General features: G+C 45.3%; 1 protein-coding gene across 3 annotated transcripts in view; it reads left to right on the forward strand.

Annotated features, from left to right (window-relative positions):
• Nucleotides 1-15,063, forward strand: part of LSAMP (limbic system associated membrane protein) — a 1,033,563-nt gene that overhangs the window by 988,939 nt on the left and 29,561 nt on the right. For all 3 annotated transcript variants that reach the window (XM_086761171.1, XM_086761161.1, XM_086761180.1), the window contains 3 exons: nucleotides 8,595-8,729; nucleotides 12,600-12,720; nucleotides 13,697-13,845. In XM_086761171.1, coding sequence (XP_086617297.1) covers nucleotides 8,595-8,729; nucleotides 12,600-12,720; nucleotides 13,697-13,845 — 405 coding nt within the window. The remainder of the gene's footprint in view (nucleotides 1-8,594; nucleotides 8,730-12,599; nucleotides 12,721-13,696; nucleotides 13,846-15,063) is intronic.

The following is a 15,063-nucleotide window of genomic DNA, read 5'->3' on the forward strand; positions in this document are numbered from 1 at the left end:
CTCCTTGCAGGGGGTTGGACTAGATGACCTTTGAAGGTCCCTTCCAACCCTAACCATTCAATGATTCTATGATTCTGTGACATAAGACAGAAGGGAACAAATCCATTACATTTAAAAACAAGGAAACATTTTAATGGATGCTTATGAAAGCGAGCCACTTGATTCTTGCACAATAGTATATTGAACATGTCTTGTTCTACAGGAGACACAAGACTCTTGTAAAGAACATAACAAGGATTTCTAAAGATGCCACCAAGCACAGACCAACTCTATAGTTCCAAGATTGACAGACTGGCACAGTCAGTACCACTGAGCATCATCACGTGAGGCTTCCCTAAGGTCTGGGACTGACAGAAGGATTTGTGGAATTAAACTGGGACCTACATTGCGGTCCTTTCCTGCTCTCCACTGGCAGGACAGAAGTGATATGGTTCAGTCAGGCTGCCTGTAGAACTTGCCCCAAATGGGACTTGTTGCTGTTTATCTTTTCTTTGGTCTTGGGTCTATAAGGAAGAACTTGTTTTCAAACTGTATGATGATGATAGCATGAGTGCCTTGTCCAAAATGGGAGAACTTTCAGGGAAAGGAGTACGTGAGGCCAAATGAGAAGAAACCAGCTGAAAGAGTCACCGGAGACTGTAACGGTTGACTGCTTGTTGTTGTATTTTAATTGCCTTACATAGGTTTCTGTGATGTGCAAGAAAACCCAGTCCCCTGCATCAGCTCTCAGCTTGCGTTACCTTCCTGTGCTTAACACAGTGGGAAACAAACAGCAATTGATTTCTTTCCCCCTCCACTGTTCCTCTTGCTAGAGGCAACCACTGGCCCATCATCTTTTTGTAGATGGTGGAGGAAGAGGGCACAGCTTCCCACAGAGCTCTGACCACACTGCTGGGAGCGAGAGATTGGCATGCTGCCATCGATGTGTGCACATCAAATAACCCCTGTGCCTGGGCTGTGATTCCTTGTCGAACCTCCTGTTTTCAACCTCCGTTTTATTAGCTGCTCCAGTGTTGTCCCCTCAGCCCTGAGGACTTGCCAGCTCCTTCTTAAGCCACTCAAAGATCTGGTGTCATCTTAGTGATTAATTTAGCTAATTATGCCGTCTGCCTCACTTTGTTGTAAAGTAACCTCCAAAAGGCAGCAGGCAGAAATTTGGGGATGCAGAAACAGTGCAACTGTTGGTTTGTTCATGGTTATATGTCGTTTTCTTGGCAGCAGAATTAAGGCTTGCTGTTTGGTAGCATAGTCATGACAACTCACATTGCAGCATGCAACATTTAGGGAGTATAATATTGTAGCTGTGACATTAGATGACTTAATTTACCTCATGGTTCATAATTTACATTACACATTGGCACCACAGCCAAGTTTTGTTCAAGAGCAATTAATCTATCCAAAAAAAATGCTGTTTATGTTCATTAAAAATGTGTTAGCAAATTTGGGTTAAATTCAGTAAGTAATGTTGAAAAAAAAAAAAAGAGTGAAAAAAAAAGTACTTTTCTTTGACATGAAATAATTTTTTTTTTTTAATTATATCTCATGTAGAGGCAGAACATTAATTCCTTCTTCTGGTTCAGCAAAGAGCAGATGAAAACCACTGGTCAAACAGAAAGACTTTGACCTGAAGCGGGGTTGGTTTTTTTTTTTTTTTCAGGGTTTGATTCCTTTTCTTTCTTATGTTCACATGTGGATTTTGAATGGAAAATCTAATCAGTAGCTGCGATACAGTGGCATATTGCACACCTGCTCGGTGCCCATGCTCAGGGTTGTGTGTGAGAGACTGTGATGACATTTGGTGGTAATTTATGAATATGAGCAAAGAGGGACTGGAAATTCAGAGACGCAGCAGACCTGCTGTGGTTGCTTCAGGCAGTCAACACCCACTGACATACACCCATGGCCAGGATGCAAGCTGTGTCTAAGCTGTCAGCTCTTGGCTTTCAGTTCCTGGGCTGAGACATCAGTGACAGCGAGTGGTCCCAAGTGTGTTCTCCCACTGAGTTTGGTCAGCCCTGTCCCTCGAGGGAGAGCACAGAGACATCGTTGGGTTTGAGGAGGCTGCTCTCAACCTGGAAAGTTTTATTTGCGTGCTAGATGTGTAAGGTTTGGGGAGAAAGACTCCACAAAAATCGCAGGTTTTCTTAACCCCAGCCATGCCAGCAGGCACTCATGCTGCCCCAGCCGGGGAGCTCCTTGGGCGCAGTCCTTGGCTCGGGAGGCACGGCAGCCAGCTTTACACGTAAGGAGAAAATGCGATCACTGATGAGTGAGGCCCCGTGAACGCCAGGGGAAACCATGCCAGGGTCTTTCCTCCTGATCTGACTCATTCTTATTCATGAAGCCAGAGCCAGGCCAGAGCCCTCCCTGGCACTGCACTAGTTTTTTGGTTTATGTGTAATAGCTACAGACCTAAGGGCATGGGAGGCATGAGGCCAGCTTAAACAATAAATACCCTGCTGTGCCTTGCTGCTTAAACGGAGTAATTACTGCCTTACTACATGTGACCCCTCTGTTCCTGTCCCTCTGGCAGTTGTGATTTCATGGCTCCCTTTACACAAGGGACATCTGTGCCTCTCTCCGTGCCACTCTCTTTGCCACCGTCTCGCCTCCCATCTTTCTCACTCGCTCTGTCTCAGTGCATGTCTGTTTGTCAATAGCTGACTACCATTTCCTCAGTCACTGAAGAATCTCACTGTGTTTGCATGTCTCTCTTCCAGCCAAGGTCTCTCTCTTCATTCACCTTCTATTTTTTCTCAATCTATTTTTCTTTTTCTCTCAAGCTTTCTCCATTTTCACCACTTCCCATGCTAGTTTTTCTGCCTTCCCTCCTCGCTGTAGCATCGTAGCACTAGCTGTCCCATTGCTCATCCACCATCTGCTGCTCTCCACTGATCTCTTTGCTAAAAACAAGCCTCTTCAACTAAGGGACAGAAAAAAAATGCCAAGCTCACTGGAATCTGTGATGGCTGAGGAGACAGAGATTGATAAATGAAAACTTCAAAGTTTTAAATAAAAAAAAAAAAATCCCAGCTGGAGGTAAAACCAAAGAAATACGTCAAAAGTTCCCTTAGCTATTTTTGTCTTTCAGAAGCCTGTTCCTAGGGAATGCAGGGTGCAGAGGGAAAGAGGAAAGTTAGGTGAGCAAAACCTTAAACAAAAAATGGAGAGTACAGAGAGAACAAAAACTGCAATTCAGCACTGGAAGTTGATACACACACAAAAAAAACTTCAAATGGCATTTATTGATTTGCAATCTTTTTTATCCCCTTGCATCTTGTTTTAGGCAGAGAAGGGCCCAACAAAGATGCATAACCCCTTCTGCTTTCCCGTCTTCATAACTACAAAGAGGCTTGGAAGGAAAACAAACACAGAAGCAGGGTATCTGATCTCTTTCTCCACATACCAAATACAAACAGATACTTTCAGGGAGTCTGAACTTCAGTTTAGTTTAAGACCACAACAGTATTAAAAAAAAACAAATAGAAAGAACTAAAGCAATTTCTGCTCAAGAAGGAGCCCAGTGCTGGATGCGTAAAAGGAGAGGATGGGGCAAAATGCGGCTGCCGCCTCTGCAGAGTAGCTTCCCCTTTGGAGATGTAAGGAACTAGGGCATGAAGGAATAGGCCTCTCTGGTAGAGCCCGTGGCTGAAATCATTGCTGGTCCCTTGACTACATGAAAGAACTGTCTGCACACAGCAGAAGTGGAGTTTCGTCTGGGTGTGCGTCATTGCTAGAAAGGAAGGATTTAGCCTTTGAGGAAAGAGTGATGGTGCATGGCAGTGCAAGGGGCCATTTGGGTGGAAGCGGGAAGGACCCATAAATATGTGGGGAGAGTGTTTGTCTGCATTTCTGCACACACAGTGGAGTTTATATATGTGAAATATATATAAAATACATAATACATAATATATAAAGTATATAATATAATGTATATGTTATATATCATGTACATAAGAGAGCATAGGCAGGTGCGTACATCAACAGAGCCCTTGGGGCTATTCAATGCTATCTCCAAAGGGTGTGGGGAGAGGGGGCTTCTTGCCAGCAGGCTAGCATTCCCAAGCAGGTTTGCTGTTTGGGTTCATTATTTACTTTACTTGGTCCAATTAGGAAGCCAGGGGATAGGAAATGTGGCGGAGGCAAGCGGGCCTTCAAAGCCTTCCTCCTGCACACATCAAAGCCGTCTGCTGCAGATCCCTCTGCAAAAAGGGCTCTGCCAGCTCCAAGCAGCGGCAGGCACCTGGCTTGCTCTGCTCGGGGTTGTTCCCTGTTGGTTTGATTGTCAAGCCTCCCAGGCTCACACTCTCTATCTGCAGCCTCCAGAGCAGAAAACTCCTCTTTTTGATTTACTAGGACAGAATTAGGGAGCTACAGCTTGGCAAGACGGTGTTTAACAGGGCTGCAGCAACAAACCAAGCTAACTATGAACGTGTAAAAGGCAAAAAACCTGCAGGGAAGAAGGTTGCCTAGAGTAATGGGAAGGGATGCTTTGGGATGAGAAGAGCTGCACTGCATGAGGAGTCATATGCCCCGGGGAAACCTGGAAGGCCCCTCACTGGGAAGGGGTTGTACTGAACCAGGCAAAACAGTTGGGGACATTGCATGTCGGCAAGGAAGGTTTGGCAATAGAGTCAGGATTTTATCCCTGGATAACACGCTCAAGGCAGACGTCTTCTCTTAATGGGAATGGAGTAGCTCGCTTGCCGAGAGCCGGCAGTCCCTCTCGTCACCTAACAGAATGTGATCATTATTATTGGTACCAAAAAGCATTGTCCAAGCCTTCTCTCTCCTCTCTTTGATAAACTGCATAGTCACAACCATCAGCTCCCTGCCACAGCTGGCTCCTGCGCAGAAACATTTGTAAATTTGCTCGGTGTTGCTACTCCCCCCTCCACCCCTTTTGCCTTAGAGGTTAGAGTTATGTGACTCACATAATCTGGCTGCCAAGGTGAATTAGTGAAAACATCTCTACAGCTCTGTGCAAGATATCACAACCTGACATTTTTCTAACACACCATGATACATCTTTCCTCTCCCTGATCTGTACTGTGACACCTCAATTTTATATAAATGCTTTTGTTAGAAATGGTTAACATACTCTTAGAGGGAACAGGGCTGCGAGCAAAACAGTCTGTTTTGCAAGTGAGAGTAGCTGAGTTCTAGCAAAATGTTGATGCCCAGGGTTGAAACAGGTCACCAGTGCAGGGAGAGGAACAGAGCTACCACTGTTTTGGCAAGAAACTGTCACAGAAACTTCCCCTGAAATATTATGCTCATATATGTGTCCTGGAGGAGGGGAAAGAGGAGCTGAATAGGCCTATTGATGTCTTTGGGGTGCCCTCTAAAACAGAAGTTCTCCCTTTCATTCCCAGAGAGCTCCACTGGGCAAACCAGCGTCTCTTAGGCGGGGTTGTGAGTAGCTGTGAAAGCTCTCCTGCTGGACATGGTTTAGACTTCAAGTGTGTACACGTATGCAGGGGAGAAGCTGAAAAACATCTTCCCTTAGGAAAGTGTGTACCCTTTTTGGATACTTTGGAGTTCCACTGATGTGGTTCTCTGACAGACAGACTTAACAGCACCCTTAATGAGGGTGCCACTCCATTAGAGCTGGTTAAGTCACCCTCAACCCTCTTTTCATTACAGTGACAGTCTTGTGACAAGGGCAAATTGCAGGAGAAGCAAGTCCCACTTGGAATGAACTCTCTGTATAAACAAGGCAGAATTGCAGAGCAAATTATTTGCAAGGCAGAGGCAAATTATGTTTTAACCTTTTCTTTGTGAGTCTTTCCCTGATGTCTGATTAACTTTCCAGTCAACTGGCTGACCTACCAACTGGGAGTGCTGCTGTGAAAGGAAAGGAGTGTTAGTTGTCAGCTCGAATTGGGAGGGAGATTTTCGAAGAGCGTTATTAGCAGGTAGTGGTATGTGATAAGAAGATCTGGGAATTAAAAGAGTTCCCAACCAAAAATGAGTCTTGCTATGGCAAAACCACAAACAATGTATTGGCTGTATGGACAGCAGCACAGCACAGAACTTGCAATGCAATCCTTCATCTGTGTTCAGCCATGGTAACACCTCATCTGAAATGATGTTCAGTTTGGGGCGTTGCACTTCCAGAAAAATGTGAAGTTGTCACTGAGGTCTAAAAGGAAAGAACAAGAATGATCAAGGGTCTAAGAAAACCTCACCTACAGAGGAAGGTTGACAGACCTGGCAATATTCAGCCAAAAAAAATAAAAAAGATGACAACGGAGGGAGGAACATTAAGTGATTTAAAAGTTGATAAAAGGCTATTGCAGAGAAGGAGGGAATGATTTGTTCTTTTTGTCTGTAGTGGCTAAGACAAAAATAATAGCTTTAAATTGCAGCAAGGGAGACTCAGGTCAAACTTCAGGGAAACTGCTCCAGCGGTGAGGACAATGAAGCACTGGAACAGATCGTCTGGAGCGGCTGCAGAGTTTCTGCCGCTGGAAGACAGAGGATGGCTGTATCCCTGATGTGACCCATGTGTCCTGCCTTGAGGTTGAGGAATGGGCTAGATGGTGACTCCCGTCCGGTACTATGACACACCTAACTCTGGTCCTACAGGAGTTAAGATTCCCTGACATATTCATGAGTTACAGCCATAAAAAGCACCTGTAAAAATCCCACCCTTGCTTCTTTCTCCACTGACTCTCCAGAGCATCAGCTGCAGTGCGCAGCAGAGGGTTGAGAGCCATGTCCTGGAGCTCTGAGTGGGCAGCAGGAGCCAACTTTGCCCCCCAGCCTTGTAAAATTCAACTGCTGCCTTGCAGTAAGGCACTTCAGCAGACTGTTAGGGGATGCAAAAACCTGCATCAAAGTAATTGTAAGTTTTAGACATAGCAATGAGATTTCCGTTCACCTGAACATCTGGTGGGAGCTGGAGAAGGGACTGCTGGTTAGCCCCACTGAATGAGAGGGGAGACCTTATTTTTGCACAAGTCTAATAGGTACACTGCTGTTTTCATGCTGAGTCTCTGTGACAAGGGGTGGTTTTCCCCTAGAATGGCTCTGAAAATTGCCAGGGGAAAATAAAAAGGCAAAAATAATTGTGTCAAGGACAGAGCCCTGAGCAGATTTTGAAGTTGCTGAAGTCCCTATCTCTGATGCAGAAGGGAAATGCATTCAGCTGGCATCCCCAGCCTGACCTGGCCAACATGCTGCAGCAAACCCATGCCTGTGTGGTGGGATTCATTGCAGATGGCTCCATGAGACCTTCAGGTCCAGGGATGGGGCTTACCCACTGCTTTCATGCAGTGGTGTAGAGCCAAAGACAACAGCCCCGTCCTCCCAGGCACTGTTTGAACTCCATTAAACAACTTAAGCACTTACGTGAAGTGGGCAGGGTTTCACAAGTGCTCAGCACCTATCAGCAGAAAATGTCTTCTGAGCAGAGAGTTGCTTTGGAAAATCTGATCACTCTCTGAGGAGCCCAAATAGGAGCCCTTGTGAGGTGATGAGTTTTGGGTTTTGGTTTTTTTTTTTTGTAAATCTAGCTTTTACCCTTTGAGGGTTGGGGGGTGCTTTCTCTAAACATTCGCAGGCACACAACTGTGGTTTGTGGCTTTGCATGCTGCAGAGCATTGCTTGCAGCCAGCCCTTGCAGAGGAGGGAAGCGTCTCCCTCCCAGTGCTGCCAACATGGTTTGTGATCTTTCTAGAAGGAGCCTTACTTTGCTTTCTGAAGGAATAGGATAGTTATACCAATCCTAATATTTCATGCTTCCCTGGCACCTTTCATCCAGCAATTCTAATGTGTTTTACATGGGTTAACCTCACCACCCTTCTCTGACCAGGAGGTGATGGGAGAAAGGGGCTATTAGCCAGAGTTCACAGAGGGAGAGCAAGGGAGTGACTCACCCAAGGTCATACAGTGAATTAAAAGCAAGGCCACAGACCTCCCCTGGTTCCTGCCCCCAACTGTAACCCTGACGCTCAAGTCACTGCTTTCAAAACTGCGTTAGCGAGGCAGCATGGTTTAAATATGTCATTTCGTATGTACAGTAAATCAGGGATTCATAATGATTATTGGTCTCCGCAGATCAAATTACACTTTGTTTCTCTCAGTTTGGCTGTGTTTAACCGTAGCTCGATCTAATCAATGGCACTTCAGGGTGGTGGTTTCTCTGACAGACAGAAAGACATTTTTCATAGGTTTGCAGTGGGCAAAAGGGTGCTGACAATACACCATCACATCTGAGGAACCAGCTAGCCCTGAACCAGCCCATCAGCCACAGGCTCGCTAACCTAACCTCCCCTGGTACTCAGCCATCACACCACTGGTCTCATGTCGTGGAGATTTTGCTTCTTGGCCTGGACAGCCTGTGGGATGCAACACGTTGGTACCACCTGTGTACTTCCTTCCAGATTTCCAGAATTCAAGTTTTCTGTAGCTAAATACAATGCCAGTATCTTGCTGGTATGGCTTCTGAAATAACTTTAAAATTGCTCATGACTGTTGTTTATTTGCAGAATCTCTGTTGTGATTGTTCCTCGATAGCAATTAAGCAGAAGGCTTTCCAAATCTGCATGCTTAACAGAGCCACCATCTTCATTTTTCTGTCCTACCAGGCAGAGAGTTTGAAGGCGAGGAAGAGTATCTGGAGATCCTAGGGATCACGCGAGAGCAATCGGGCAAGTACGAATGCAAAGCTGCCAACGAGGTTGCTTCAGCAGACGTCAAGCAAGTCCGGGTCACTGTGAACTGTGAGTACATTGCATCTGGAGTGGGTCAACGGGGAGGGCTTTGCCCATGGGCAGCGGTGGCTGTAGGGTAAACAGAGAAGCCTTTCTGGGTTTATATGATATGATCTGAAATGGAGGGGGGCACTGAGGAAGCTATCTGCAATCAGAGAGTTATTGCAGGGTTTAGTTTGTGCCTTAAACCTAGTAATATATAAGAAAAGAAAGAAAAAGAGACAGAGAGGGGGGAAAAAAAAAAGAGAGGAGCTGTGAGCTGCCCCTGTCTCTCCCCTCAGAAACACTGGCGATGCCTTGTTTTCACTCGTTGATATTCGGGAGAACAGTAGTGTGAAGAGAAGCTTCAGAAAGGCAGCAAGGAGAGATAAAGGAGGGTTCAGCCAGCTCACAGAAAACACACACTTGCCTGCACCCAGCCACCTCGGCAGTGCCTACATGGGTATCACAGCCCAGGAGCCCGGAGGACGTGGGGCAGAGGCATGCCCACAATGAGAGGGTGCAAAAACTTGACTTTTATGCTGGTTTCAGGTTATTAGCATAAAGCCCTCTTCAAGAGACCCTCCATGCAGTACAGAAAGGGGCTTGACCAGAGGAGACAGCAACCCACCTGAAAACATTCAGAGGCACAGTTAGCCATGTGGCTTACATCCACACCCCACACCTTCAGCGGATGTTCTCTAGTGAGTAGGGCATGGATCTCATCTACTTGGACAGATGTCCTACTCATTCTGCTGGCGTGCTTCTCTCACAGTGACACAGGATATTTCAAACTGCTGTTACTATAATCCTGCGTTGTGTGTATGTCCACCTCTGTATTTGTATGGCTCATATTTGGCACTGGTATGATTTAAAGTGAATATCCCCATCTACCTACTCTCTTCCCTTGCTTGGAGGCTAATACCTCTGCAGCTGGGATGGATGAATAGGAGACATATCCTCTCCTGACCTTATGCAGTTCACACACCAGAATATTAATATAAACTGAAACTGGAGATGGTTACAGGCATGTTTCAGGCATGGCCTTGATTCATGGGTAGCACTCTTTGGAGAGTAGGTTAGGGCAGAGAGCTGACGCAGCAAGTATTTCAGCCCATCTCAGTCTAATTTGCTGCCACAGGTGGTTTTAGCACCTTTTAATACCATTCTTGCTGCCCTTTGGGCCATCAAATCAGATCAACTTGCCTATCTTGCTTAGAAGTCAAGGTTACAGACTCCCTGCAGCATCTTCAGAATCCATACAATTTTTATAATTCTCTTAGAAACTGGGTGGCAGTGGTGTAATACAGGCTGTTTCATGGGCCAAGTTTACGTTAATGTAGTAGCAGATTTTCTGTACTAAAACTGTTGAGGATTTTTTTCTGTCAAAAACAGCTGAGTTTATAGACTCAAGACATTCCATGAGAACCAATTAATATTTTCAGATATTTCTGTGAAACATAGTTTCAATGATGCTTTTAACATGGTTGAAGCAGATTGTTTGTATAAAGTCAGAATGTTTGATTTTGACTTTGTTTCAATTCATAATAACTATGCTACAGTAAGATCTTAAACATTTTTACTGTTGGAATATATGAAAATATCATGTGATATAGTATTGTAATATTATTACATGGCCTAATTTGTAATGTTGAACAAATTATAATTTCCTTCAGGACAGATCTTTTATTTTGAAAGAAAGGGAAGAAATCTAAGAGGTCATGAGGGCCAGGCACAGGAAAAAAAAATCAGTCCTGTTTGCGGAATGAAAGCTAGACATTTGCATACATCTTTCCTTATCTTGCTTCCTTAAACTACACCACAAGCAGCCGAAAGTGGGAAAACTACAGTAAGTTTGAAAAATGGGACCTGCCCAACCTCAGGAGCTTCCTGGCCATCTCTTATCTTCTGCTGATGCTGTGAAGCACACAGCTTGTTAGCCCAGACTGCAGGGAAGAGCACCCTCGCTTTGCTTTGGTCTCACACTACCACCTTCAGGCTTCCCAAGTAATGGCCCTTGCACGTCACAGACAGGGAAACTGAGGCCTGGGGAAGAGCAGAGGGAAAACAGCTAAAGGGAACCCGCTCCTGGCTTCCCTGGCAGCAAGCAGCTAAATAGAGAGTGGCTGCTTTCTGAATACAGCAGGCTGGTTTGTCCAGGGCCAGCTCCTGTGCCTTCTCCTGGGAGAGCACTGCAGCAAGCAGACCACCCTTCACCGAGCAGGCAGCCTTGGGGCCAGAGTGCCTTAACAAAAGCCGGGGCAGCTGAGGTATGGCCTGTCACCCAGCTGGGCTCTGTCCTTTAAAATGTCGTCGAGGAGGGTGGCTAAGGCAGGGGCTGCTTAGAGCGAGGGGCTGGGCTCCCTGGCAGCGGCCCAGGGAGCACACGCCTGCCGAGGTCCTTTTCTAGGCCCACAGAAGGGTGCTTGTTCATTTTGTGACCCACCTCTTGTGCTGGCTTCAGTGAAATGGAAAAAGTTTGTCTTGCTGCAGATGGCAAGAAGATACACTGCTCAAACCAAAAAATCGAAGAAGGATGCTTAAAAAAATCACCTTCACTATCCTTTTAGTACCCCTCCTCCTTTCCAAATTAAAATATTTACGTGAACCCACAGCCTTTGAATGTAGGATCCTATTTATGTACACTTATTAATATTTATGATGTTAGAGGGCGCACTGCAATATCCCTAAAGCCCTGCATAAAATCCCAATTAAGGTCAGGAAAGGGATCACATTGAGATGGCTAATGTGTTCACAAACAAACTTCTTTCCATACATTTTCCAGACAGAATTATTTTTTTTTTCTTTGACTGACACAATCCTTTTTGATTCTTTTTTTGGCCTTTCGGTGCTGGGATGGATGCAGATGGTACAGCTGTACTCTGTGCACGCAGAGCGTGCTTTGTGGTAACTTGAGCCTAAGCAAAGTAGCTGTCTGAGTTGCAGCCCTGTAACCTCAGGGTATGCCAGTATTAGTGATGAGAGACAAGGCACTTATTCCCTGATCCCTCTCAGCAGCCAGGTGGAAATAAATCCGCCTTTTAACATGTAAAGCTTGTCACTTAACATTTTGAACATGGAGCTGGGATTGAAGATGTTGGTGCCTACCTTACGCGGCACCCAGCCAGCACTGAGACCTAGCTCCAGCGGAGCACACCGATATAATTCCCAAATTTTGTTTGCCTGTGGCACAACTCTCAGGCTTCAAAGTAAGCAGAGGTGGGAGCCCCATGCTGGGCTGAGCATGATGTCCAGGAAGGTCTGGATAGGATTTATAACCTTAGACACCTACGGGAAGTGTCTCAAGAAGTGGTCTGGCTCTCCAAGTTGCACCTATAGCTCCTGCTAAAGCTCTTCACTTTTAAGCTGTGAACACATTTCTGTCTCACACATGTTGCCTCAGTCCCTTCCTTTCTTGCTATAGTTTTGTCATTAGACATGGAGGTTGTATGGAAAAAAAAAATTCATGCCAGTGTTAAATTCCTGCTTTATTCCTTTTACTTTTGCTGTCTTCCTTTACCCTTGATGAAGTCTTTCTCTCATCGTCTTCTCTCTGATGAGCCCATGTGAACTAGAGATCCACAGGTAAATATTCACAAAATTACAGAAGTCTGTCATTAACCTTAAATCTGCCTCTGTATGCGTATGCATTTATGACAGAACTTTATTCAGTATCGGTGAAGAAAAGCACATGTAAGGAGTGATGCTAATGCGGTCTATTAGGGAGAGTTCAAAGAGCAAATATTCTCCAGAGAAGCAGGGAGGAGCATGTGCCACTAAGCAGCAGCTGTGGGCCTCCACCAGCCCAAACGGTTTGTATGAGAAAGCCAGCGCCCTGACATAGTTTCATTGCTTCGTTCCACTGGAAGTGTGTTAAGTGACCACGTTTCCTTCCTGCAGACCCTCCCACCATCACAGAGTCCAAGAGCAATGAAGCGGCCACAGGACGACAAGCCTTACTCCGATGCGAGGCATCAGCGGTGCCCACACCTGATTTTGAGTGGTACAGAGATGACACCAGGTAAGACCTTTAGCTCACCTGTTCCCTTCTCTCCTTTTCCATCCACTCAATAGAAGATCCTTAGAGAATCACCTATCGTCCTCCCCAACTTTTCTCCTTGAACAAATTACTCTTCACAAATCATATAAGTCACAATGGTCCCATCAGCCTCAGCAGAGCCAATATGGTCAGGGCTGGAGGAGGCAATCCCTCTCTGCGCTGGGGATGCTGAAGGAAGTACAGAGGATGGAGCTCTTGCCTTTAAGTCAGTTATGGGCCAATACACAATACAGATATCAATAGTGCTTTCTTCTTGATGATGTTAATGCGTTAAATAGCCCATGATACAGACAGAAAAAAAGGCAGTGTCAGTCTCCAAGCAGGTAATGCCACTCTAGGTGCCTTCATCTAGGGGAAGGAGCTGCTGAGGTGTAAGATTCCCCCATCTGTGTGTCCTGAGCAACCTAGATTTGCATATGAGAGAAAACGAGAAAAGAGATCTGTCTCTTATACCTGAGCATTTACCTGGCATTAAGAAGGTTGTGTTATTATCCCAGTTTTTAACCTGACCCATGTGCACAGGCTCAAAGGCGACTCAGCTTTGGTATATGCACATACTGGAACACGAATTGGTGTGTTTCACTAAAAAACTTTTGTTCACTTACTGGCTAGCCCTCATCTGGCCATGGTGTGTTCATTTCCAAGTGTTAGTTGGTGCTGAGTAAAGGCTTCCTCACTTTCCCTCGACTTTTCTTGCCTCTCCACTGCTTTACCAGTGGCATTTCAGCCCACTGCGTCCTGCTTCCTTTCATTCCCTTCTCTTGCTTTCCATCAATGCCTTCTTTGGTCTCTTTTTTCTCACATTTCCTTCCTGCCTACCTGCATCGTCACCTTCCAGGTGGGCTGAATGACTTCGGTTTACTGCCTGCCAGGCAGTGATTTCCTTCCCAATACCCAACTGCCATTGCACTACACACCTCTTCTCTTGTCTTCCCAGGATAAACAGCGCCAACGGTCTGGAGATAAAGAGCACAGGGACCCAGTCTCTGCTGATGGTGGCCAACGTCACTGAGGAACACTACGGGAACTACACCTGCGTGGCTGCCAACAAGCTGGGAGTCACAAATGCCAGCCTATACCTTTACAGTAAGTATGGGAAAGGGTGAAGGGAGGTCTGGATCACTCTCACAAAGACTGGGCTGTGTAGGAAGCACACGGTGACCAAAACTCAGAAAAGCATCCACTTGCCACCCCCACCCCCACAAACCTCCAGCCATGAACTGGCATTCAGCCCTCTGCTTCAGATACTACATGTTCATACTTGCCATGAAACACAAATACAGACAAATTAAAAGGTTTACAGTCAAGCCTTATGATTGACTTTCTTTGCTGAAATCATATTTTGTTAAAATAATAAAACCATGTTTGTTTTAAAGCTGGAAACAAAAAAGCGTTTAGAATGACGGCCCCTTTAGTAAGGAGACAGAAGGCCAGGGCTCAAAGGGTCCATGACAGCTGAGAAATGACAAGTAATTTGGAGAGATGGAGAGCACTAACTATTCAGCCTGAGGAGAACAAGAGAGAGTCAAGAAAAAGAGAAATTAGTTTGAAAATGGAAAGGAAAGAAGTGGGAAAAGACAGAATGATTTAAAGGGGCATACCATAGGGAACATGGGGGGAAAGGTAATCAGCAGATGAAATATGGAATAACATTTCTTGGATCTCATTCTGCTACCTTTCAATTACTGAGTTTATTGTAGTAAGTGTAAACAGAAGCTGGGACTAGACCAAACTCTAGAGCAGAGTTACCTGCTGGTTTTGAATTTTGGAGCTGACTCAAACCTGACCCTAAACAGAGCCCATGCCCCTCACCTACTACCCACGCACACGTATAAACTGTGGAATGTTCAAAATACAGTTCCTGATTCCAGGTCCAAAACTTGGGCCCAACTTGGTCCACACGTTGTTATTGCCACCAGAAATAGAATGACCCACTCACATCAATGGACACATAGATGCAAAAGTGACTTAGGGGTGTATTCCTCTGACAGTTGCAAATTGAATTAAAACACTCAGGCCATGACTTGCATGTCCTTTTGAACAGAAAGAAGATAAGCTGTGTAAAGCAGTCTTAGTATGGGATGCAGTTTATCTAGTTTCTGCTGTGTGTGGTCAGATTAATCAAACCATCAGGAAAACAATATTTTGATTTGGTTGTTTTATAACAGATGTAGTGCAAAAGGATAAATCCATTGGCATTCTTTGTTTTCCACCTCTGGATTTATTTCATGGCAGTTTTAATTTTTGCAGAATTTGGGTGCGTTCTGTGGAAGTTTTTTTTCTAAAGGACAGATATTATCATTT

This window comes from Chlamydotis macqueenii, chromosome 1 (assembly GCF_036417535.1).
Source record: "Chlamydotis macqueenii isolate bChlMac1 chromosome 1, bChlMac1.mat, whole genome shotgun sequence".
Classification (NCBI taxonomy): domain Eukaryota; kingdom Metazoa; phylum Chordata; class Aves; order Otidiformes; family Otididae; genus Chlamydotis; species Chlamydotis macqueenii.